This window comes from Macaca fascicularis, chromosome 18 (genome assembly GCF_037993035.2).
Source record: "Macaca fascicularis isolate 582-1 chromosome 18, T2T-MFA8v1.1".
Classification (NCBI taxonomy): Eukaryota; Metazoa; Chordata; class Mammalia; order Primates; family Cercopithecidae; genus Macaca; species Macaca fascicularis.
This window is the reverse complement of record NC_088392.1, coordinates 81,087,463-81,113,927: the sequence shown is the minus strand read 5'-3', so window position 1 is coordinate 81,113,927 and position 26,465 is coordinate 81,087,463. Positions and strand designations below refer to the sequence as shown.

The following is a 26,465-nucleotide window of genomic DNA, read 5'->3' as shown; positions in this document are numbered from 1 at the left end:
ACCTCTGTGCCTACTAGCATGAGTAGGGATTTAATATGTGCACACGAATACAAAAATCATTTTAAAGGTAAAAGAGCAACACAGAAGTTATATAGGCTTGAACTGTTGTCTGAATCAAACATCTGTAACACTTTTAAGAGTTGAAAGCCTTAGTAATAAATAATCCAAGTGGCTGCCCACCTTGCGGTCCTCCAGGGCATCATCTGTGGTTGTGGCAGGACAGGAGCTCTCTGGTTCAGACACATACGTCAGCCTGCTCACCCCAGCAGGCGAGCACGCCAAGGGAGACAACTCCTGCTTACAGGGAGGCTGCTGCTGCTGAGCTGCTGAATCAAAGGACTCTAACGCACACCTGAAAGAGAAGAGGAGCTCACACCTGCAGTTCTCCAGTCCTTCAACTATCTACATAAGCAAAAAACCATTCCTATGAGCCTATAATCTTGCAAATAACTACCTCTAATTCAAGGTTTACACTTAATTATCTAAAACTATAAAAAATATTCCCATTGAATGAAGCCTCTGTTAAGCAACTGTAACTGTATTGTGGCATTTTCATTAATAAATACCATAGAAAGACACACAGCAACGTTAGCTATTCATTCTATAAAAATTTACTGGCCGGGCGCGGTGGCTCACGCCTGTAATCCCAGCACTTAGGGAGGCCGAGGCGGGCGGATCACGAGGTCAGGAGATTGAGACCATCCTGGCTAACACAGTGAAACCCCGTCTCTACCAAAAAAATACAAAAAACTAGCCGGGCGAGGTGGCGGGCGCCTGTAGTCCCAGTTACTCGGGAGGCTGAGGCAGGAGAATGGCGTGAACCCGGGAGGCGGAGCTTGCAGTGAGCTGAGATCCGGCCACTGCACTCCAGCCTGGGCGACAGAGCGAGACTCTGTCTCAAAAAAAAAAAATAAATAAATAAATAAATAAAATAAAATAAAAAAAATAAAAATTTACTAAGTATCTCATACAGAGAAATGAACAGAAGAATTCCAACCCTCAACGAGCAAAGAGGAAAAAAAAAATCATGCAGATAAATGCAAAGAAATGGGAACAGTCACACACCACTGTGGGACTATCAAGTGGTACAACTTTCAGTTGAGCAGTTAAGCAGTATATATCAAAGGCCTCTTGACTCAAGATATTCTACATCTAGGAATTTATCCTGAGAAAAAAAATTAATGATAAATATAAAGACTTCACAAAAAGGACATGTCATCACATCACTGTGGACAATAAGTGGGAAATCTTAGATCCGATTCCCCAGGAGGAAGTGAGCTACAGAAATTAGAGCACAAACATGCAACACAACACTATGCAGCCATTCAAAAGCATGCTGTTCCAGCCTTGCTTCTGGAAGATGTCCCTGCTATACAACGTGAAATGAAAAGATCAGAAAGCGACAAACAGAGAGTCTTACATCTATCTGCAAACACACCAGAGTCACTTCCTCATCATTCTGTCCATTAGCATCTTTCACAGGGCTGCCAGCCGAGACGCAAGGAGTGGCAAACGGACTGCACCTCTTGAGGGAAAGCGGCACAGTCACAGTGCAAAAGAGCACAGGGGATAGGAAATAAGCGTCAAGCCACCTTTGGAAACAGTCTCCACACCTATGCTCTGCTGGTTAGCTTGAATTCAGCCCTTCACTTGACTGGATTCCACCATCTTTCTTCTTTGTACAAAGTTCAGAATACTCAGCTAGGCAATGGACGCACATGGAAAATTCAAATTTGAATTCTGAACTTTTAAAAAATTCCAAATTGGCCAGGTATCATGGCTCATGTCTGTAATCCCAGCACTTTGAGAGGCCGAGGCAGGTGGATCACGAGGTCAGGAGATCGAGACCATCCTATCTAACATGGTTAAACCCCATCTCTACTAAAAATACAAAAAATTAGCCAGGTGTGGGCTGGGCGCAGTGGCTCACGCCTGTAATCCCAGCACTTTGGGAGGCCAAGGCAAGCAGATCACGAGGTCAGGAGATTGAGACTATCCTGGCTAACATGGTGAACCCACCTCTACTAAAAATACAAAAAAATTAGCTGGGCTTGGTGGCGGGCGCCTGTAATCCCAGCTCCTCGGGAGGCTGAGGCAGGAGAACGGTATGAACCCAGGAGGTGGAGCTTGCAGTGAGCCGAGATCGCGTTACTGCACTCCAGCCTGGGCGAGACTGTGAGACTCTGTCTCAAAAAAATAATAACAATAAATAAATAAATAACTACCCAGGCGTGGTGGCAGGCGCCTGTAGTCCCAGCTACTCAGGAGGCTGAGGCAGGAGAATGGCGTGAACCGGGAGGCAGAGCTTGCAGTGAGCCGAGATTGCACCACTGTACTCCAGTCTGGGCACAGAGCAAGACTCTGTCTCATAAAAATAAAAATAAAAATAAAAGTAAAAAGTCCCAAATCAAGACGGTATTGTCAAAATACCAGTTAGTAAATTTCTAACCAATGGCAACAAAGTATTACCTACCAAACTGCTTCAGGCCTTCTCTAGCTCCCCCATGACATGCACCTACATGGGTTTCTGTATCCACATGCACACCCGCACAAACGCACGCACACACACACAAACACATACACACAGCATGATATAGCACGGAAAATGTTCTGAGTCACTGGATGATGTGTTGTATTCATTTGACTCCTTTGCTTAACAAGAACAAATGCATTTAGGTGAAATTACCTAAAATAATGAAAAGTGAACTGCAAGAACACATGCAAAATAAAAGGGGAGACATACTGAAAGGGTATACTGTATGATGATAGAGCAAAGTAACAACGAAGAATCAACACAGACATATAGCCTAATACAATTATTAGACTTGAAAAATAAAGAATTTTGGCAAAAACTTGCAAAAACATCAAGTCAATTCAAAGCCAAAAAGAATCAGGCTAGTCTCAGATATCCCTCTAGTCTTCCATAGGGAGAGTAAAGCAATACCGGTAAGAAACATAAGGGAAGAACGTGTAAGCCAAAGATTGTAAACATACTACACCGTATCACAGCCAGATCATCTTCAAATTTGCTTTGGGCTGGATGACTAGTAATAAATCTGTTAAAATATGCAGGTCGAGCACAGTTGCTCATGCCTGTAATCCCAGCACTTTGGGAGGCTGAGGCAGGTGGATTACCTGAGGTCAGGAGTTCAAAACCAGCCTGGCCAACATGGTGAAACCCCATCTCTTATTAAAAATATAAAAATTAGCCAGGCAAGGCGGCATGTGCCTGTGGTTCCAGCTACTCGGGAGACCGAGGCAGGAGAATTGCTTGAACCCGGGAGGCAGGGGTTGTAGTGAGCCAAGATTGTACCAACGTACTCCAGCCTGGCCCACAGAGTGAGGCTCCATCTCAAAAGAAAAAAAAAAAAAAGGCAATCAACTATTACATAAGAAGTGACTGTGTATATGAAAGTGTTTCAAACTGAGGCATCCATAAGGAGTCACAGAAAGAACTCAGCTTTCCACTGACATTTAGCACCAGCTGAACCATACCATGTCGCTTCAGATGAACATGAAAAACTTTAACGGCACCTTGGGAAACAGCTAATAGGTATCTTTGAAATCCGATATTTTGAAACAAATCAAAACTATATTTAACATATTTGATAATTTTGCTGGTTAGGCAAATTTTTCCATTTATTATACTCTTTCAATAAACACATAAAAGATCTTTTATAAAGCCACAAAAGACATTCATAAAATTAAAATTTTATAAACAAAGTTATTCATTTAGATAGCAATATCATTTAGATAGCAAAAGTTAAGATATAAAGTATTCACCAGAAGCATCAAATGAACCACGACAGATCCATTAGGTAGTCTGTAACATTACTAGTTTTCTTTTAAATTCAGAGAATGATTGTTATAATGAGTAAAAGAAAAAGCAGTATACAAAAATTTGCATAGAAAAATAGAAAGAAATTCACAGCTTACAAGAGTTACCTTTGAGAGATGAATGCATAGATGAGTAATTTTTCTTCTTTACACATTTTTTCCCCAATTTCCTATGCTGAGCACAAATTTTTATTTTTATTTTTTTAAAAAGAAGGTACACACTCACCCTGATGAACTTGTTCCGGAAATTTCACTGGGAGAAGAATGACTCAGTGGTGATGTGGAAGGTCTGAAGCTCTCCTGCTCATCCTCTGAGCCACGTCCACCATGCTCAGGAGAGAGATTTTTCAAATCTATCAGAAAGGGGTATTTTCCAGTGAGAAGAGAAAATAAACTTTGTAATTTTATGAATGTGACCAACAACTCAGACACTTACCACTATTTTTAGGTGAGACTATGCAATGGTTTTTAAAAGTCACATGCTTCTCACTGTTGCTTATTTCACTGACACACTCATTTTGCCTCTGATTTTCTCTACTATCTCGTATTTCTTCACACTCTTTTAACAGACAAAGGGATGTTATTCTGGAGTTCCTCATTGATGAATAACTATCAGATGGAGTGGAAACTGAGGTAGTTTTTTCATTGTTACCAACATCTTGTAATTTGTCGTCAATGGAACGTGTCTTCACGTCAACTACTGCACTGCTATTCTCTCTCACATTTGTAACTGAATTTGAAGAGTTTACGGTTCTAGATGACTCTTGACTCTCACTCTCTCCATTTTCAACATAAACAATAGCTGCTGTGTTTTCTTCTGGTTCCCTCACACTTACACTAGTAGCACTTAAGTCTACTGTATGAATGTCTTGAGTAATGTGTTCTTTGGGCAAAGATAAATCCCAAGTATCAGACATACCAGTCCTTGAAAAGTTTTCCAATGCACTTTCATATCTACTAACTTCAGTTTTTTTAAGGTACTTCTCCATATCAAACACATTGGATCCATTACTTTTTTCTAAATCATAAGCTAAGAAATGACACACGTGAGAACAGTCCTTCTGTTTCTCATCTTCCTGAAAAGTCTTGTCTCTGGTTTTATTTGAAAGTGCCTTGATCATAGCAGCAAGTTGGGAAGGATCCGTATTAACTGATGCCTCTGCAATGGCTGACGCAATGGTGCTGATCCTAAGCACAGAATCGCCACTGTCTGGTAGCTTGTCTTTGTATCTTTGGGGTGTGTTGCTCATAAAGAAAGTGTCCTAGAAGTGAGAAAATTAAACATCAGATCAATTTACCCCAGTTTCATGAACATTCATTAGTCCCCCATTATCGTTGGGAGACGCATTTCAAGACCTCCAAGTGGATACCTGAAACCTCAGATAGTACCAAATCCAACTGCCGTAAATCAGAGCATGTTTCTGTTCCTACCTTCCACCCACAAATGTAATGCCTTTTCCATCTTAACTAAGCACTTCTCACTCACTGTGGTTGGAACGTTTGAAGTCTGGAGTGCAAAGCATGAATTTCTCTATCCTTCTTTGTAATTTCACATAAAGAAGATCATTCTTACCATAGGTCTCAGCAACTTCAGCATTTTTTTTTCTTTCCTTATTAAGTCGAGAACCTTCACCTTTTCACTTGAAGGAAGCACCTGACAGCTTCTCTTTGGTGTATCCAAATTGCAGGCAACACTACTCTTGCACTTTAGGGCCATATGAAATAAGAGTGACTTTAACACAAGCACTGCAATATCACTAGAGTTGATCCGATCACCAAACACTACTAAGTGACTAACAGGCAACAAGTGAATACAGGTAGAGAAGCTGGACAAAAGAAAGACTCACATCCTACCAGGATGGAGCAAGTTGGTGGGAAGATTTCATCATGCTACTAAGAATGACATATAATTTAAAACTTACAAACTATTTCTGGACTTTTCCACTGAATATTTCTGCACCACAGTTGACCACGGGTAACCAAAACTGCAGAAGGCAAAACTGTGGAAAAGAGGGGGCTACTGTACTAATTTGATCTTTATAACCACGATGTAGGATTTAATGGCAACAAAAAAATTAAGGGCATACCAGCTAAATATCCTAATGAAAAAGACAGCTGCCATCAACTTTAATTATATAGTACCAGGTTATTTATCAAATTGATTACCTTTGTTTTTAAAAAATCATCAGGAATGAAAGACATGGTAAAATTGAATCAGATAATAATTTAAAACCAAAAACTTAAGATATTGAGATTGAAAAGCCACTGAGTCATTGTGACGACAAGTATAATTCTTGGTAATTTCATTCAACTGTTAGAATTATTGATAAGCAAGACATAAATAGGAACCCTGAGTAAAAAACTGAAATGGGCCCAACAGTTAAGAAACATAAACTATTTAACAACAACAACAAAAATAATTAAGACCTCTGCCTCCAGTAATAGCAGACTAAGTAAAGCAAACCAACCTCTTGCTAGGAACAATTAGAACTGAATAGCATATGCAAAAACTTATCTTTGAAAGGACTAGCGAGCTTAAAAAGCCGTGTAAATTTATGGGGCCAAAATCTAAGAGAAGAAAGCAACCCAGAGAGGTAAGCCCAACACTGGGGATGCTGTTCCCTAAGCGTATCTGCTGCTTCAAGAAAAGGCTAAGCAAAGTTGTTCTTGTGGGAATGCAGGTATAAAAAACTGAGTCTGCCAATCCCCCCACTGGGGGATTAGAAGGTGCACGTGTGTATATGTTTGAGGGAGAGAAAGATACCACAGTAAAACATCCATGCTTTGGGATGAGACGACAAAGAGATACACTCCAGCCATAAAGGTAAATCAGCATCTGACTGGTTCTCATAAGGATGAGGCTCAGCTCCAATCAGCTTGATTCCAATAAATGAATGAAAGTGATCTGCAATTGCTAGTGTTCCTTGCTCCCTGTCAGAAGCAGACATAAATCCAGTCTGGAAGATATCATCTCCCTTAGCCTCAAATTATTTCAAAGATTTTTCCTCTAAACTGTAGGGTAAAACAAAAGCTACCCAAGCACATCACAGTAAGATGGATAAAAACCAAAGAGAAAAATAACAAAAGACCAACAGCCAACTTTTAAAATGAAATGACATGAAAAAATACATTCAAAGTGCTAAAAGTTGCTCCTAACAATTCTATAGCAAGCAAAAATACACAGCAAGAGTAACAGGGAGATAAAGACATTTCAGAGAGACAACAAACAAAATTCATTATCAGCAGTCCCTTACAAAAAAAAAAAAAAAGTAAGGATATTCTTTAAGAAGAAAACTAATCTCAGATGAAACATTAGAAATATTGGTTATTTATAAACCATCATCATATCTTACTGGGTTAAGTATAGAAATAAAACATAATACAAGAAAAGCTTTTTAAGTATGGAGTAAATTGAGTATTTTGTGATGCCTGGAATGCCAAGTAAGACATTTAAAAGAAAACAAAGAATTTTTACTAAACATCAGTAAGCCAAGAGACAGGTTATAATTATTTGGGTAATCATTAAAATAATATAAATATATATAATTACCAAATCAACAGAGGAGAAAATTGGAATCATATAAAACTCTTAAACGATCTCAAAGAATGCCAGAAGAAAAAGAACAAAGTCTAGGCGAACCAAATAAAAAGCAAATAAAGTGAGCAGATTCAAACCCCCATGTATTGGAAATTCCATTAAGTGTAAGTAGAAACACAGTGATATAGTTTGGATGCCCCTCCAAATCTCATGTTGAGATGTAATCCCCAGTGTCGGAGGTGAGGCCAAGTGGGAGGTGTCTGGGTCATGGCGGTGGACCCCTCATGGCTTGGTGTTATCTTGCGGTAGTCAATGAGCTATCCTAAGACCTGCTTGTTTAAAGTGTGTGGCACCTTCCCCATCCCTGCTTTGGCCACGTGACGTGCCTGCTCCCGCTTCACCTTCTGCCATGACTGCAAGCTTTCAGAGGCCTCCTCAGAAGCCAAGCAGACGCCCACACCACACTTCCTATACAGCCCACAGAACGATGGGCCAGTTAAATCTCTTTTCTTTATAAATTACCCAGTCTCAGGTATTTCTTGATAGCAATGCAAGTAACAGCCTAATACAGACTGCCAGACTGGTTGAAAAACAAATCCAACAGTACGTCCCTATAACATCTGAAATATAAGGACACAGAAAGATTAAAAGTAAAATAATGGCAAAAAATATAACATGCTAACACTAACCAAAGAAAGCTGGTATTGACATTGTTAATCTCAGACTAGATTTAGGAGGAAGACATGCTCAATAAAGGATTTGATTTGTCAGCAACAACAATTTTTATGCACCAAAACAATTTTATGAAGAATTTAATGCAACAAATTTTATGCGCAATTTGTATGCACCTAAAAATACAGCTTCAAATGTTTAAAGCAAATGTTGCTATACCTCTAATGATTAATGAACAAACCCACAATGATGGTGGGAGATTTTAAAAGAATAGCACAATAATTTTAAGAATGCAGGCAGCTTGAGCATCCCGATCTAAATCAATCTCACCTAAGTGAGACAGACATTAAGTCACATAACAGACATTCCCTACAAGCGTACAGAAAATACTTCCAAAAACTGAACAAATGCTGAGCTGTATATCATACTTAAACAAATTTCAAAGGTCTAAAACTAAACATTCTCTGACTACAGTACATTTGGCCTAAAATCAATTATTTCAAAAATTAGAAAATCTACACACATCCAATGCACTTACACCACTGAAAAAGCAGGAAGGCAGAAAAATAAGCACACTAGGCATCCATCTCAAAAAGTTAGAACAACAACACATTAAATCCATAGAAAGCAGAAGGAAATAAATGCAGACCAGAAAATATGAAATAGAAAGACAAACAAAATTGAGAATAAATAAAATTGACAAATTAACAAAACTGAAAGTATCTGGTGAGACTAAGAAAAAGAGAGGCAAAACAGTCAATTATAGAAATAACAAAAGAGACATAGTTTAACAACCTAAAATATTAATCACAAGAGGATATTATGGTCAGCATGACAGTAAAATAAATTTTCAAGTGTAGAGGAAGCTTATAATCTCTAGAAAACTACAATTTACTAAAACTGACATAAAAAAATTAAAACATCAGAATAGTACTACAACTATTAAAGAAAATTGAATCTGCAATTAAAGGCATTAGATAAAGAATATACCAGACGGCTGGGCGTGGTGGCTCACGCCTGTAATCCCAGCACTTTGGGAGGCCGAGGTGGGTGGATCACGAGTTCAGCAGATGGAGACCATCCTGGCTAACACGGTGAAACTCCGTCCTACTAAAAATACAAAAAATTAGCCGGGCGGGTGGTGGGTGCCCGTAGTCCCAGCTACTCAGGAGGCTGAGGCAGGAGAATGGCATGAACCTGGGAGGCGGAGCTTGCAGTGAGTCGAGATCGCACCACTGCACTCCAGCCTGGGCGACACAGCAAGACTCCATCTCAAAAAATAAAAAAAAAAGATAAAAATACATAAAAAAGAATATACCAGACTCAAGTGATTTCACTAATGTATTCTACCAAAATCTTTTAAAAAGCACCAACCTTACAAAAACTCTTCCTGAAAACAGAAAAAATGAGACCAGTAAAACCTTGAAACCAAAACCAGACAAGAACATTATATGAAAAGTCATTCATCTCACTCACAAAAATGCAAAATTCTAAGCAAACTATTAGCACACCCAATCCAATGATATATCAAAAGATAACACATTACAATCCTAGTGAGGTTTATTCCAAGTATAAAAGAATAGTTTAATATTCAAAAACCATTTGATAAAATTCATCACATCAACAAAACAGAGCAAGCTCAAGTTCTTCTTAACAGATCCAGAAAAGCATCTGACACCAAAAAAGAACAAAAAACTAGTGAACAAAGATCAGAAGACCACTTTGTTGATCCAGTAATTTAAAACAAAACAAAACAAAAACCTTACAGCATGCATCAAATTGAAAGATGAAATACCAAAAAAGAGTTCCCACTGAATCAGGGAAACCCAACATCATGACATCAACACTGTTCTGAGGTCCATCCAGTCAAGGAAGGCAAGACAAAGAAACAAAGGTATAAAAATTAAAAATGAAGAAATAAAACTTCTATTCTCAGATGAAAAACTATGTATATGGGAAATCCAAAGAGTTGATAATTAGAGTTAATAAGTAAATGTGCTGGATATAAGGTGAGTATATTTAAAAAACAAATACAATTGTGTATTTGTTTAGCCAAAACAAACAGAAAATAAAGTTAAGAAACATAATACTAAAATAATGTTTCATTTGATAGCACAACAGGGTCAAAATAATTGTACATTTAAAAATAACTGAGAGTATATAATTGTATTGCTCATAACACAGAGGATAAATGCTCGAGGGGATGGATAACCCACTTACCATGATGTGATTATTATGCATTGCATGCCTGTACCAAAACATCTCGTATGCCCCATAAATCTATACATCTACTATGTACCTACAAAAATTAAAAGTAAAAGTTTCAACAACTTGGGAAGAAATCTAACAAGATGACGTGAAAAATCTGCACAAAACTCACAGAATACAAAGGGAAATTAAAACATATAAATGAAGTAATATGTAAGTTTCATGGATTAGAAAACTCATTATTATAAAGATGTCAATTTTACTGTTCCATAAATTAAATTTAATCCCCAAAAAAGTCCAACAGGGTTGCTGGTGGTTAGTGGCTGGTGTGTAGAAGCTGACCACGTGACTGTAAGGCACACACGGAAATGTAAAGGGCCAGGAATAGCCAAGAGACTTTTAAGGAAAAATAGGAGAGTATTTACTCTTCCAGATAGCAAGACTTATTATAATAAAGCTACAATATTCAAGTGTCATCTTGACACAAGACAAACAGACCAAAGAAGCACAACAGAGACTCTAGAAATATACCGACAATGTCATAGAACTTGATTTATGATAAAGTTAACACATAAGAGATATAATGAAAGCATGAACTAATCAACAAATAAAAATACCACTAAAAACGTGAACAGGCAAGCCACAGACTGGGAGAAGACACATGGAACACTCATAACTGACAAAAGGCTCCTATCCAATGTAAAGAACACCTATAAATCAAATAAAACAAACTGTCCATTGGAAAAATGAGCAACAGACTTGGACAGGAACTTCACAAAAGAAGCCTCCAAATGACAGCAAACATGAGCAAGAACCAGCTTTCTTAGTAATCAGAGAAATGCACATGAAGACAAGAAGGCCCCACTGTGCACCCACCAGAATAACGAGGAAAGCCAGGTGCTGGCGAGGATGTGCAGTGACAGGAAGCACACACTCTTGAACAAATCTATATGGTACAACCACTCTGGAAAACTGTCAAAACCACTGAAGTGAAGTTACGCAAACCCTACAACATACACACACAACTCACATGAATGTGTGCACACTTCCCAGGTACTAGGCTGTTCATGGAGCATTGTTTTATAATTGTCCAGCAGTGGAAATATCCCAAATGTTCACAAATGGATATAAAAGCAACAGAATATTCATATAACAGAATACCATACAGTAATAAAAATAAGTTTCTATTATACTCATCTAAACAAATGTAAGGTGAGGTGAAAAAAGTCAAAGAAAAGGAACACATGCCACATGGTTTCTTTTATGTGAAGTTCAGAATCAGATAAAATTAATACAGGGTTAAAGGTCAGGTAACTGGAGGCGGCAAAAAAACTTGTTTCTGGGCTGTTGGCAATGTTCTTTCTTGATCTGACGTGTACACAAGTGTATGCCTTGTGATCATTCATTCACTGACTACAAATCTGTTTTATAAACTCATCTGTGTGTATATCACAACAAAAACTTCAAAATAAAAATTTAAAGGACACTTGCAAGAAATTTGAAGCCAGGAAAGAAAACATGCTAAACTGCACATATTTTTCACAGGTGATCTCGTCTTGATCCTATATAAGAACTACAACAATACAATCTTAGATTTCCTTACAAAAGGCTTAAGCTACCTCTGTTTTGCCTTTATCAGCCATTAACGTCACATCATTTTCATCCACTTGTGAAGTCCTCTCCACTGCTTCAACCTGAAGTGTAATTGATCCTTCACTTAGCTGTGCCTGGGACTGTTCATTTAAATCTCCTGCAGGAAATATATAATATTCAACTTATAAGTATACACTATTTGGCAAACACAGTCCGTGGAATAAGGATCAGGCAAAATGACTAATAACCAAGGAAGATGTCTTTGTACCCCAGATGTCAGCTGCCTTCACTAAAACGGTTCAAATGTATAGTCACTTGGACAGAGAACAACAACACAGTTAATTTGGCTCAATGCTGCAGAGTCCAAACTTTGAAGGAGGATTGTTGATTTTATTATCTCCTTTGCAAATGCACATATAAACTCATTTAATATTTTTCAGCTTTAAACATTTCACAAACATACAATAAGTTGAATTTAAAACTGAGCACTACTTGGTCGGGTGCAATTGCTCAAGCCTGTGATCCCGCACTTTGGGAGTCTGAGGTGGGCAGATCACTTGAGGAGTTTGAGACCAGCCTGGCCACCATGGTGAAACCCTGTCTCTACCAAGAATACAAAAAATTATCTGGGCGTGGTGGCATGAGCCTGTGATCCCAGCTACTCGGGAGGCTGAGGTGGGAGAATCGCTTGACCCAGGAGGTGCAGATTGCAGTGAGCCAAGATCACGCCACTGCGTGACAGAGAAAGACTCTGTCTCCAAAAAAAAAAGACAGACTGTCTCAAAAAAAAAAAAGAGAAGGAAAGAAAGAAAGAAGTGAGTGCATCTTTAGAGAAATGGAAAATGAGCTGACTTTGTATACACGGACCCCCCATCCCAACTTCCCTACTGGAATACAGGCTCTTTAAGGAATGGAGCTTATCTTATACAAGTTTAGGTGATACGTAGCACAAGACATTGTACTAACAAAAAGTAGCTGCTTGATAATTCTAAGTTGACCAAGAACATCGGATTAAAAATATTATAGATATTCATCATAAAAATTTATCATAGATTATCACCGTCTAAATCTCAAAACATCTCTTTAAAAGTCAACCTAAATAATAAATATATCTACAATTAACTAACTCAATAATTCAACAGCCAACATTAGCCCATTTGAAATTATTTTATTTACTGTGGTTTTTACAAATTTAGGTAGATTTTGGCTGACTTGTTTCCACTTTAGATTTAAAAGGATATATGAGGTTACATATGAATCAAATCTATAACTAACACTGAGAAACTACAAAGTGTTATATACATTTTCACTCATAAAGAACATGGTCACACATTTAACCCCTAAGTTACACATTTAAGGAAAAAAAAGATTCCTAAAAGCCCCTTCTTTGAATCCTTTACCTGAATATAGATCATGGTTAAGATGAGCCATTTCTTTTTCCAAATCACCTCTCGATACATCGGATTTTCTTATTAAGGCAATAGGTTCTGTCTTCTCTGGTGATCTAATAAAATAGCCAAATGACGGCTACAAAATAATTAAATGTAAATTATTTTTTTGATTTTCAACTGCTTTGAGAAATTCCAGACTATTTTATCTAATAGTGGTAACACAGCTAAATGACATCAAAAAACTGTTCTTCCCACTTAACCTCAAATTACTAGAGATGAGACCTTCAAAGGTCCAGGTAGAACCTTTCATTTCCTTAATACTAGCTACCTTTTAATCATTAGAACTCATATCGTCAAATAAATTGCCCTTACTAAGAAATTCAAATTAAAACAACACAGAAATGAGGCCGAGCACAGTGGCTCACACCTGTAATCCTAGCACTTTGGGAGGCCACGAGTTCAAGACCAGCCTGGCCAACTTGGCAAAACTTGATCTCTATTAAAACTATAAAGACTGGCCAGGGATGGTGGTGTGCGCCTGTAGTCCCAGGTACTCAGGGGGCGGAGGCACCAGAGGTTGTGGTGAGCTGAGATCAAGCCACTGCACTCTAGCCTGGGCAACAGAGTAGACTCTGTCTCAAAAAAACAACACAGAAATGATACTTCATTCCTCCAATAATTATTACTGAACACCTATTATGTGTTAGGCACTGTTTAATCATCAGTGACACATTAATGAGAAAAAAGATAAAAACTCCTGCTTCCTGGAAATTACAACAAATGTACTTTCTTTTATAGAATAAACACATCCTTGAAAAATGTGTATTAGGATTAGGGACGCTCCTACCAACTTGTATGGAAGGTTCGCATTCAAGGAGCTTGCTAAAGAGTAGGCAGTTTCCACTTGGCTTTCTTATACAGCAGTCACCTGACAGAACTAAAATGTGACCTCATTAAATGCACTCAATTTTTTACTGGTCTCCACTTGGGAATTTCTTCCCTTGATTCAGTAACTTGAATGCAAATAAAACTTCATTACTTATACCAAAACAAAAATTCCAAATAACAGACCAATTTTTTTTCATGATCCAGTGCTCTGTCCGTCTTACCTTTCCTTACTATAATTCCATTAATAAGGAATTCAGTTACTCTTCAACTTCTGTCATAATCTCAAAGTCACAATCAATCCAAGCAGAAAAATCTACCTTTCTAAAGTATTTATTTTCATTTTTCAATTGACTGCACTGAGCAAGACCACAGTTCAATTTCAAAGTTCTATGAATCAGCTGTGACTTCTAACACTACGTCTATTATTTCAAAATCATACTCTTAATGAAATCCAGTTTTGATAAACACTCCCTCCAATAACCCTAATTCCCTCTGTGGAATTTATCAACAAATTCTTTGACTCTATAGAATAAATCTTGAATTACTGCCCTTTTCTCTGCTTCTACTAGGTCATCCTTGTCCCCAGCCTTCATCACGTCTCTCCCATTTCCTAAGCATTTGCCTGCTTCTTTCCCTCTTCTGTCTTTTGCTGACTCTCACTACCTGGGCACCTAACATATGGCGGCAGCCTGCTGCACTTGGAGATGGGCCAGCACCACAACGAAGTTGTCCTGAGCCTTAATCACTTCCCCCTAGTTCATCTGAGATAAAACCCCCTCCTACTAGGAGCCCTCATGATCTGGCCCTTGGAATCATCTGCCATTCTCCCTTCATACCCTCCCACCCTGCTCCTCAGAGCAGCTCTGCCTGCCTGCTTTCCATTCCTCCAATATGCCACCCTGGTTCCTGCCTCCAGGCCTGCACATAGACAAAGGCCAGGTCACTAATGGAGGGAGAAGTCTTAATTCTTCTTACAAAAAAAACACTTTTTTTTTTAAAGATGGAGTCTCACTCTGTTGCCCAGGCTGGAGTGCAGTGGTGTGATCTCGACTCACTGCAACTCTCCACCTCCCGGGTTCAAGCGATTCTCCTACCTCAGCCTCCCGAGTAGCTGGGATTACAGCCACGCGCCACCACATCCGGCTAATTTTTTATATTTTTGGTAGAGACGGGTTTCACCATGTTGGCCAGGTTGGTCTTAAACTCCTGACCTCAAGTGATCCACCCACCTCAGCTTCCCAAAGTGCTGGGATTACAGTCGTGAGCCAGCGTACCCGGCCTGCTGCCTCCTTTTCATCACTAAGATGCCAACTCAATGTCCTCCCCCAAACGTCAACCTGACCAGTACAGCTAAAGTAACTCCCTCTTCTCACTCATGCTTTATAGGACTTATCACTACCTGAATAACTTGTGTCTTTTTAATTGTACATGCATTACATTTAATTACATCAAAACACTTCTATATTTCAAAACATCTCTTTAGACAATAGTTTTTAAAAATCAATTTTAGAATTCTTCACACCAACCAACAATAACAATAGCAATGAACAACTATTAAATACTTACCACACGTTGGCTTAGCGCTAAATGCTTTACCTGAACCATCACATTTAAATCTTACAAAGCCCGATAAAATTGTGCTATTAAGAAATGGGAAATTAAGGCACAGAGGAGTTAAACTGTTCAATGTCCTAGAACTAGCTAAAAGACAGAGCTAGAACTGCAGTAACGGGCTGACTGACGATGAAACCTAAGTTTTTTACCACTCTTCTGTCCCATCCTGTTGTATCTCCATTTTAAAGTCACTCTGCCATCATAATACTCAAAATCTGAAATCTGGTGACTGTGAGTACTCCCAGCAGATTCCATACTTACTCTTTTCACATTGTTACCACCACCAAGGCAACCAAGCGCTTCAGATCTTTGAGCAAAGAACTCTCCTAAAGATAGACGTAAATAACTGGCATCATCTTTATCCAAATCTGATGTGCTATGTGATTTCCTCAACAGACTGTGATTAATTGTAGCTCCCCAGGACATATCGCCCAGTGCGACCGAAGCATTATGAGCATCTATGTTTTCTTCCTAGGGAGAAAGTTATTGTTTCGTTTCTTTCCCCCAGCAAGTCACTTTTCTGTTGTCCTAATATACAAAAACTAAAAAAGCCTTACCAAGAAAATTTAAAAAGTAATTTTTTAAAAACTAGACAAAAAAAATTGGACAAACTGAAGCATAATCAGCTACCACAGCTAATGAAGTGCAGTAGAGGAAAATGAGTATTTCTGAACACTTGAGTTATAATACACACGATCTTGAGTTGCTCATGACAGCACTTTCCTGTAATCCCAGCTACCTGGGAGGCCAAGATGGGAGACTTGTGTGAGCCCAGGAGTTCAAGACCAGCCTGAGCAACATGACGAGACCCCATCTGAAAAATAATAAGAATGTTATCTTCATCTATTGCTTCATCAAACACTGTCATAAATTTTGAATCTTCAAAATAAGATTGAAGTAAGATTGTCATAAATAAGAATCTTCATAAAAAACAAACAGGATGTAGGACTGCCTCACTTTAAAACGTATTTTTAAAACTATAGAAATACAGCCCGGCACAGTGGCTCACACCTGTAATCCTAGCACTTTGGGAGGCCAAGATGGAAGGATTGCTTGAACCCAGGAGTTCGAGACCCATCTAGGCAACGTAGCAAGACTCCATCACTACGAAAAATAAAAAATAAAAAAACAGCTAGGTGTGGTAGTACATGCCTGCAAACCCAGCTACACAGGAGGCTGATGCAGGAGGATCACTTGAGCCCAAAAGCTTGAGGCTGCAGTGAACTGTGATCACCACTGCACTCCAGCCTGGGTGACACAGCAAGCCTTTGTCTCAAAAAATAAACATAAACTATGGAAATATCCATTAATGCCATTAAAGCAATTTTAAGTGAATTAAAGATATATTTCAGCATGTCAATGATCTTCAATTAATAATTTAGAGTATGAGGGAAAAAGCAGAAGTTGTCTAGCCATAAGAAAAATATGAAATTCTATACTAACTGTATATTCAGAAAGAAATGAACATTTTGCCTACACTTACATTAATACAGGAAAAATTTTAAATTTTGGATAAAACAAATAATTACAAACCTGTATAAATTGATGCTCTTTATTAAATTCTTCTTCATCTTGTGCAATCAAATCAAATGCTTCAGCTTAAAAAGAATACGTTTATATAAATAAATTACACTAATACCTAAACAAACACTAGCATACAGACACAAGTTAGGAAAATGAAATACTAAGGAAATAAAGTTGTAACAAGTATGTAAAAGCTTGCACTCATGATTGATGCATCTGTATTAAATGCTGAAGTCTACGGTTGTCAAACTTTTGCTAAAGAACACCTTGCTGCAGTTGATTGTGTCACTAACTTACCCCAATTTACTCACGGGCTTTACAATGAAAGCTTTTTCTTTCTAAAATTAATTTTTGCTTTGGAGAGTTAGGCACTCTTGCATTGAGGCACTCGTCCATGAATGCTGGTGGAATTTCATCGGGAGTCATCAGACTGATAAGCCCTCTATAAGCTTGTCATGAAGATGGCTGCAAGGGTGCCCCAGGACCCGCTTGCCACCCATCCCAGGAAACCCCGATCTGGACAAAGACTAGGAGTCCCCTAATGTCTGCCCTCAAGGTTCCTGCCGAGTACCTCAGTTCCCCCTGGGAAAGGAACACCAGCCTACGCACACTCAACCCCAGGCCGAAGACCACCACTGAAATGCCTCAGAGGGATGGGGCAAATGGGCAAAGAGGGCCAGGGCCAGAAACACAACTGGGAGTGGTGGATTCGTAGCAAACTAGGAGGCCCAAGACCCTGCTTGAGGCATCAGAATTGCCAAGAACTTGAAATGTGTTGGTGAAATGTCTGCCAGCCAGATGCTAGACTGCCTGGCTGCAGCACTCTGGGCCTCTGCCTGGCAATGCAGGGTTGGAGCAGAAAGGAGAAAAGTGAATGGTGACCCAGAGGGCACAGTCCACTCATGGCCCAAACATGATGGAGGCTCCCCACTATCATGTGTCCATGAGGGACCAATCAGATCCACACTGCTCCTTTGGGAACCTAGACTGTATCCCACATTCACAACCTAAGACAAAAGAAAAGCAGACAGGATATTTCCGTTCAGGAAAAGCACCAAAGACTGCTGAGGCTTCCTACCTGTCAGAACAGTGCTAGTTCTTCACCTTGTTAAGTGACCATTTCTTATCACACACACACAAAAAACTTTTTTTTTTTTTTTTGAGACAAGGTCTGGCTCTGTTTCACAGGCTGGGGTGCAGTGGCACAATCTTGGCTCACTGCAACCTCTACGTCCTGGGCTCAAGCGATCCTCCCGGGCTCAAGCGATCCTCCCGCCTCAGCTTCCCCAATAGCTGGGCCTATAAGCATGTGCCACCACCCTCAGCTAATTTTTGTATTTTTTGGTAGAGATGGGGTTTTGCCATGTTTCCCTGCCTGGTCTCAAACTCCTGGGCTCAAGCAATTCACCCACCTTGGCTTCTCAAAGGTCTAGGATTACAGGTATAAGCCAAAATGCCCAGCCTAAAAAAAACACATTCTTAACCTACAGCATAGAACCTAGGAACGAGCATCAGGAGAACCATGAGGCCCTCAAAATACATGCAAAATCATACATTCCATAAAATATATTTCTATGAAGATTCGCTGTGGAATCTATGACTCCAGCTAAGTTAAAAACCACTGCCCTAAAAGATGAAAGGACCAACCAACCAAATCTGACAGCCAAGAGAAGGGAATTAGGAAACTCGGCCCCGAAGAGGGTAATATGGTTTGGCTGTGTCTCCACCCAAATCTCAATCTGAATTGATCTCCCAGAATTCTCACATGTTGTGGGAGGGACCCAGGCAAAGGTAACTGAAACACGGGGGCTGGTCTTTCCCATGCTACTCTCATGATAGTGAATAAGTCTCACGAGATCTGATGGGTTTATCAGGGGTTTCCACTTTTGCTTCTTCCTCATTTTTTCTCTTGCCACCGACACATAAGAAGTGCCTTTTGCCTCCCACCATGATTCTGAGCCATGTGGAACTACAAGTCCAAGTCAACCTCTTTTTGTTCCCAGGTTCGGGTTTGTCTTTATCAGCAGCATAAAAACGAACTAATACGGAAGGTAACCCAAAAGAAACTTAATGTACTTTGAGGAGTTAAATATCACCTGGTTTTTAAATAATTAACCGAGCAGCTCAAAATAGTATTTATTATAATCCCAAGTGCTTTTTCTCTGAACTGTAAGGGATTCTTCGAAGAAACATCTATATTAACACTATGTTGTCTACTCATCAGAAATCAATCACAGCCAGTAAGAAAAAAGAACTTCGTATTTTACGAGAATCTATGCCAATTCTTCGGCACACCTAAAACAACAAGCCTCTTGACTGAATGCTTCTGAGACCAAGCGTGGGAGCAGCCCATTTGTGTCCCCCACTGCTGAACTCTCAGGTCACAAGCAGCAGCAACGGAGCACCTGGAATAGACGGAGCTGAGCTATCAGCAAGGAGGAAGGCAGGCACGGGGAAGAAGAGGTGGTAGGCTCTCTCTTTTTTTTTTTTTTGAGAAGGAGTTTTGCTCTGTCACCCAGGCTGGAGTGCAGTGGCGCGATCTCAGCTCACTGCAAGCTCCGCCTCCCGGGTTCATGCCATTCTGCCTCAGCCCACCGCTGCCCCCCCACCGACCCCCGAGTAGCTGGGACTACAGGCGCCCGCCACCACGCCAGGCTAATGTTTTGTATTTTTTTTTTTTTTAGTAGAGACGGGGTTTCACCGTGGGTTAGTCAGGATGGTCTCGATCTCCTGACCTCGTGATCCACCCACCTAAGCCTCCCAAAGTGCTGGGATTATAGGCATGAGCCACTGCACCCAGCCGAGGCAGGCTGTCTTAAGGAACTGTCCTGCATAAAGTTTGTAAGTAGGCAAATTTTCATTTAAAATGACTTGGACGTTATAAGATTACACCCTTTTTTCCAACCTTCCTCTTCTGAATATCTCCTTCTATTACATTTTTAAAGTTCCTTTCTCCTTTTCAGTACAAAGGCTCCCATTTCATTAATGCTACCTCCACCCCTATTTCCCTGGATCTAGTCCATCCCTCCCAGCACCCATCAGCTTTTTCTGTCCACCAACCTTTTTAATAGCTTTCCATCTCCCCGTCTCCCTTTCCTCCCCACCCACGCTAGTCATCCTTTCCAACCAGACTAGCACTCATTCCCTAAGCACCAGGTTGGTTTCATTCAATCTTTCCAATACCATTTTTCATTTTTTAATAGTAATACATCTAATAATTCAAATTTAAAAGGTGTATGTTTGATACCACAATAAAGAGCTTTTCAAAGTTAACCAAAGACTTACAAGGGTATACACTAAAAACTATCTCCCCATCCGACCCTCGTTTCCCACACCCTCAGATGCAACCAAGAGCTAAAATATTTCTGAAATGTCTATCTGAATTTTTGATTTTTGAGTTCAAGTAGCTAGAGATTCCTGTAGTCAGTATCTTGCTTTATCTTTCCATTGTATGTCTTCACAAATGTCTGTATGTACATCCTCCCCTCTCCTACCTTTCTACACAAATGTTACAATACTTTATGTGCTTGGAGGTGGATTTTACATAATTTATTTTGGTGATCATTCCATTTCAGTAAGTAAAGAGCTCCTTTACCATTCTGTATGGCCACAGGGTGCTTCCTTGTATGGATGCACCTTAATTTATACCCTATTTTGTCCATCTACATTGCTTCCAACCTTATTATTACAGACAATGCTGCAAGTAATGAGCTTGCACATACATCATGTACCATTTGTACAAGTGAATCTGAAGAATAAATTCCCAGAAGCAGAACTACTCGGTTACAGGACAGTACACGTGTAACTTTGCTAGATGCTGCAATGTCATTATACCCAGAGGCTGTGCCAAGAATGGACTAGCATACCTGTGTCTCTCACATCTTTGCTAAGGCAGTTTTATTACCAAACTTTTGGATCACTACCAAGGAAGTAACTGAAAAATACTATGACTGGGTGGATTTACACTGCATTTCTTTCCATGAGTAAAAATGAACATTTTTTGTTGTACATTTAACAACCATTTTTCTTTTTCTATAAATTGTTTCCAATTTTGAGGTAGTTGGTCTTTTTCTTATTGTTTATTAGAACTGTTTATATATTAGGAGAATGGGCTCTAAACCTATAATATGAATTACAAATCTTTTATTCTCAGTTTGATTGCTAATTTTTAAAAACTTTTTACGATAGGTGAAGTGTACAGCTCAAGGAATTTTCACAATCTGAACACATCTGCGTAGCCAACAGCACAGATTAAGAAGCATAACACTGTCAGTACCCAAACCACCTGCTTCCCATGCTACCTCCCCATCCACATGTAACCACTGCCCTGCGGCTGGCTCTGCAGGACTGCACTGCCGAGCTGTACACAAATAGAATTACAGAGTCTGCGTTCTCAGTCAGCTTCATGTCATTCCACGTTACTGAGATTCATCCAATGCTGTTGCATGTAGCTTCACATCTCATTCCCACTGCAACCTAATATTCCAGGGTATGAATAAACATAATCCATTCTACGGCTGGGGGAGGGGAGGGTGGTTCCGCAGCGACTTGGAAACTTCCACTGCTAATGCGAATTTGAGAATTCGGGGCTGATACAAATAGTGCTGCTATAAACATTCTAGTATGTCTTTTGGTGAATACGTATACCCTATTCTGCTGTGTATGTACTCAGGTACAGAATTATTAGGTCATAAAGTATGAAGTTCATCAAGTTCACCTTTACAAGACACTGCCAAACAGGTTTCCAAAATGGCTGTACCAATTTACACTCCCACCATCAACACATGAGAATTCCATGATCTTTTAGGTGATAAATATCCACCATTCAGTCTGCATCATCATTTTTAGATCAAGATATCATTGAGTAAGTCCTAACTGCAACTCAGCTTCACACTTCTGACCCCTATTTCCACTAATGACTACTTCTGCCTCAAACCACAATCACCCAAAATCTACACGTTCTTCTGACTCTCTGCCTCAGGTAACAGTATCGCCATTGCCCCAGGTAACTCAGACCACAGACCCTCCTCTCTTCCTGCCTCTCTACCATCCCCTGAGATCCAGCCATCAAATCCTAACCATTTTACTTCTGCGTCTTTCATTAGCTATTCTTTTCATTTTCACTGGGACACCTAGATTTCGACAACATCCTAAGAACTCTCCCAAATGACCCTGACTGCCAAAAGAAGACTCGCCCAGCAAGTTCCACAAGCAACGAGTCCTGATGCTTTCCAGACAAGCCTCAATCCTGGGCATGGTCTCAATCCACTCCTGGCCCACTGACCTCTCCAGCTTCACCTCCTAGCCTCTGGCCACCCTCCCTTTATCCTGCCATACAGGCTGGCCACACTGGACCATGCACCTTCTCAAACATGCCCACACTTCACCATCTCATTCCCTTCCAAACTGGGCTTTCTCTCCATTTGAAATTTCTCATGCAGGTAAACCCCAAAGGATTACCTGTGAAAACTCTACCTCAAAAGTGGCTTCCTATTCTTTTGCTACCTACTCACGCAACGTTTGTTTCTTCTCTGAATTCCATTGCTTTTGGTTTGAGTTTCTCACGATGCTGATGACTGTGTACTGCATTCCTGTCTCATCATTCTGGGCTGATAAGCAGTTAAGGACTGGCATACTACCTCATTTATTGCTGTAATTCCACATCAGGAGACTTTTTGAAAGAAGCTTAGTACAAGCAGTAAGTGGGAAAATTTCTTCCTCGGGCGCAAGCCTATGAACAATAAGGCCAGGCTTGACAGGCCCATGAGCAGCGCGGCTCCTTCCAGTTACAGCAGAGCTCAGCCCTGAGGGCTGCGGCACAACATCTTCACAGGCTGCGGCTCCAAATCCCGTGACCTGGCGTCGTGTAGACCTAAACCACTTTCTATATTCACTGTCAGGGATGATGCTGATCAACAACCTAACTGCTTCTGTTAACGCTTTTATCCCTCGAGATTTCATTATCTTTTTGGTTACTTTTCTTCCATCATTTCTACCACACCTTCTACCTTTCATGGACTGGTTTTTGTAACTGCTGATTTATCAGCACATTTCCTTTGCTCGGGTCAGAAATTTTAAAGGGACAGGCAAAACCTGAAGTCCCTTCCAGCCCTGCAATACTAAGGTGTCTACACAGCAGTATACAAATGCTATTCTCACTCATTGGCTTTGCTTAAGGAAATGGCTCGGCTCATTCTACAATGATTAAGACTGGCTAAAACCTGAGGTCCTATAAAAACAAGTGAAGCGCTTCCAGAATCCAGTGATAGTCCAGAAGGGATCTGATGTGACTGACCAACATATAGAGAATAATCTTAGAAAGATCAGAAACAGTGAAAATGTTATAATAAACTTTTATCCATATACTTACAACCAGATCTGAAGTTTTCATTCATCTCATCACTTAGAGACATATTTAAATTTTGTTTGCTATTAAAAGATGTGTAATAGGCGAGGTCTGTGACCCACCTACCCTCTTCATTTTGATAGACCACACTCTGTGGGAGATCTGCTTCTGAAAAATAAAATTCCCAAAATATCAAATGACACATGTAACAACTAAAATGATAAAACATTCTCAATTTTTTTTTAATTTAGATGACTACCTTAGTTACCAACAGTACTGAAGTCTGCCAAAGCTAGTTAGAAAAAGGAAAAACCACTTCCCCAAAAGAAAAGTATCTCTTTGACGGAAGGCCAGCCAGCCTTACTCACAAAAATCTATAATGGAGAGTGAGGAATAAAGGAAAAGACTCAGCTAGAAAGGTACGTTCTAACTACATCTCTGAGAAAAGACACCACTTCTGAGCAATCCTCCCTGTACTAGTAGACTTAAAATTTTGTTTAAACTATAAAACACTAAAATATTTCAATAGGAAAGACGGGCACGTTTCACATGAAAATATATCCTATTAAGATGTACGAACATTTATTTCTTTCACTCTATTTTTTTAAAAGTCCACTTACTGTCTTTATTCTTTTCGATGGACTCGTGACATTCACATGTTCGCCTTTCACAAGTTGGTGACCAAAGGGCATCACTGAAATTAATTCCACTGTCACTAATAGGCTTCAAAGAGGCTACATCCACATCTTCTTGAATGGACACTGTAGGAGTCTCAGTGTCTAAACATCCATCCATGTGCAAAACTGTCTTATTTTGATGAGGACACTCCACCCCCTGTTTTACAGGGTCAGTTGGGTCAAAACCACCTCTATTGGCACTTGCATCATGAAAATTATCAGAGTTAAGTTTCAGGTCAGTAGCCCTGAGGGTCTTCACCAGAACATCTTTACTTGTACTTTCCTTTAAAAAAAAAAAAAAAAAATCAGATTTCTTCACAGAACAACAGTAAGTCTTGCTTTTTATAACTTATTTTAAAATTTATGAGAAAAATTATACAGTTGATACAAAATGTTTATTATATGAAGGAACAGAACACACAGTATTCACTGTATTCTAGACTATATGTGAATATATGAACCATTGATAAGAAACTTACCAAAACCAGACTTTGTGATGTGGTCATCGGAAACACATCAAGAGATTTACATACCAAAAGTGGGCTCTATGTGTGCATTACATTACAGGATGATAGAAACGTTGTCAGCTCAACTTTTATCATTACCAATAAAAGTCTCTACAAACATGGTAAGCCTATATTAGTGTGACTAGCCTCATAAAATTAATATGGATAAACAGCCCTTGATATTAATATCTTTTAATAGAAGTGAAGCAATTTATACTACAAATGTCCCTGGCCAGTCCAATAAAATTTGTATCAGACAGAGCAAATTTATCCAGTGCCTTCAAACTATGCTCTCCAAAACATTTTTCCAAGCGGCACTTCTTATTCTTTCCGACAATAACAACTGCTGAAAAGGGGCTCAAGTGTCTTCAATACTGTTTGTGGACGTTTGGCTGCCACCACGGTATCACATGCCAGTGAAACTTATTAACAGCAGTCCTTTCTGCTATAATAAGACAAGCAATAAGAACAACCTGATAAGGCACAGCTGAAAGTTACAACACTAAAAGGAGGTCATTCTAAATAAATGATGACTTTCGAATAAGAAAGACATAGGTTCAAATCCTAGTGCCACCATTTATTAACTGGGTGCTTTGCCAACTTATTATATAAAAATAAACATCAAGGCCAGGCGTGGTGGCTCACACCTGTAATCCCAGCACTTTGGGAGGCCAAGGCAGGCGGATCACCTGAGATCAGGAGTTCAAGACCAGCCTGGCCAACATGGGAAACCCCGTCTCTACTAAAAATACGAAAATTAGCTAGGTGTGGTGGCGGGCGCCTGTAATCTCAGCTACTCTGGAGGCTGAGGCAAGAGAATCACTTGAATACGGGAGGCGGAGGTTGCAGAGAGCCAAGATTCCGCCACTGCACTCCAGCCTGGGGGATAAGAGCAAGACTTCGTTTCAAAAAATAAATAAATAAAATAAATAAACAAACAACAAAACAAATTGCAGATGACTTAAAGACTTAGATATAAAAATACTAGGAAAAAATACAGATGGATTGTCTTTTATTCTTCAGTGAATAACATCTTCTAAGTATAACACTCTGATGTCCTGAATTGTGTCCCCTCAAAAAGATATATCCAAGCCGTAAGCCTGGTAACTATAAATTGTGATATTATTCTAAAACAAAGTCTTTACAGATGTAATTAACTTAAAGATCTTGAGACAAGACCATACTGAATTGGTCACAACGACCAATGTCTGCATCAGAGACAAGAGAAGAAAATTTCAGACAAAGACACAGAGGACAAGGCCGCATGAACACACAGAGAGATGTGAGTGGTGCTGCTGCTACAAGCCAAGGAACACCAGGAGCCAGCAGAAGCTGCGAGAACCAGGAAGGATTCTCCTCTGAGAGACTTAGGAGGGAGAACCACCTGCTAACACCTTGACTTCAGACTTTTGGCCTCCGTAACTGTGAGGAAATAAATTTCTGTTGTTTTAGGCATGCCTGTGGTAATTTGCTCTGGCAACCTAGGAAGCTCATACACACATTAAAGCCTAAAACATATATAAAGATCAATATATTTCCATAACATAAAAACCTTATAAAATTAAGTTAAAATACAAATACCCCAAGAGAAAAAAAAAATGACAAATGCCACTTAAAACGAGATAACTGCTTTTCATATACAACACTTGCAAAGATTAAAAAGAAACATAA

General features: G+C 39.5%; 1 protein-coding gene across 17 annotated transcripts in view; it reads right to left on the bottom strand.

The window, feature by feature from the left end:
- The window catches only part of CEP192 (centrosomal protein 192), a 142,875-nt gene that overhangs the window by 74,275 nt on the left and 42,135 nt on the right, over positions 1-26,465 (bottom strand). For 14 of the 17 annotated variants that reach the window (XR_012427353.1, XM_065533539.2, XM_074022954.1 and 11 more), the window contains 9 exons: positions 24,232-24,571; positions 23,636-23,779; positions 17,275-17,339; positions 16,003-16,212; positions 13,249-13,375; positions 11,875-12,005; positions 4,274-5,099; positions 4,064-4,190; positions 181-352 (listed from right to left, as the gene is read on the bottom strand). Coding sequence is in view for 16 of the 17 variants with exons in the window: in XM_065533539.2 (XP_065389611.1) it covers positions 181-352; positions 4,064-4,190; positions 4,274-5,099; positions 11,875-12,005; positions 13,249-13,375; positions 16,003-16,212; positions 17,275-17,339; positions 23,636-23,779; positions 24,232-24,571 (2,142 nt within the window). In the remaining variant the exon portion in view is untranslated. The remainder of the gene's footprint in view (positions 1-180; positions 353-4,063; positions 4,191-4,273; positions 5,100-11,874; positions 12,006-13,248; positions 13,376-16,002; positions 16,213-17,274; positions 17,340-23,635; positions 23,780-24,231; positions 24,572-26,465) is intronic. The other 3 variants (XM_005587256.5, XM_005587257.5, XM_074022956.1) reach the window with 1 other exon arrangement.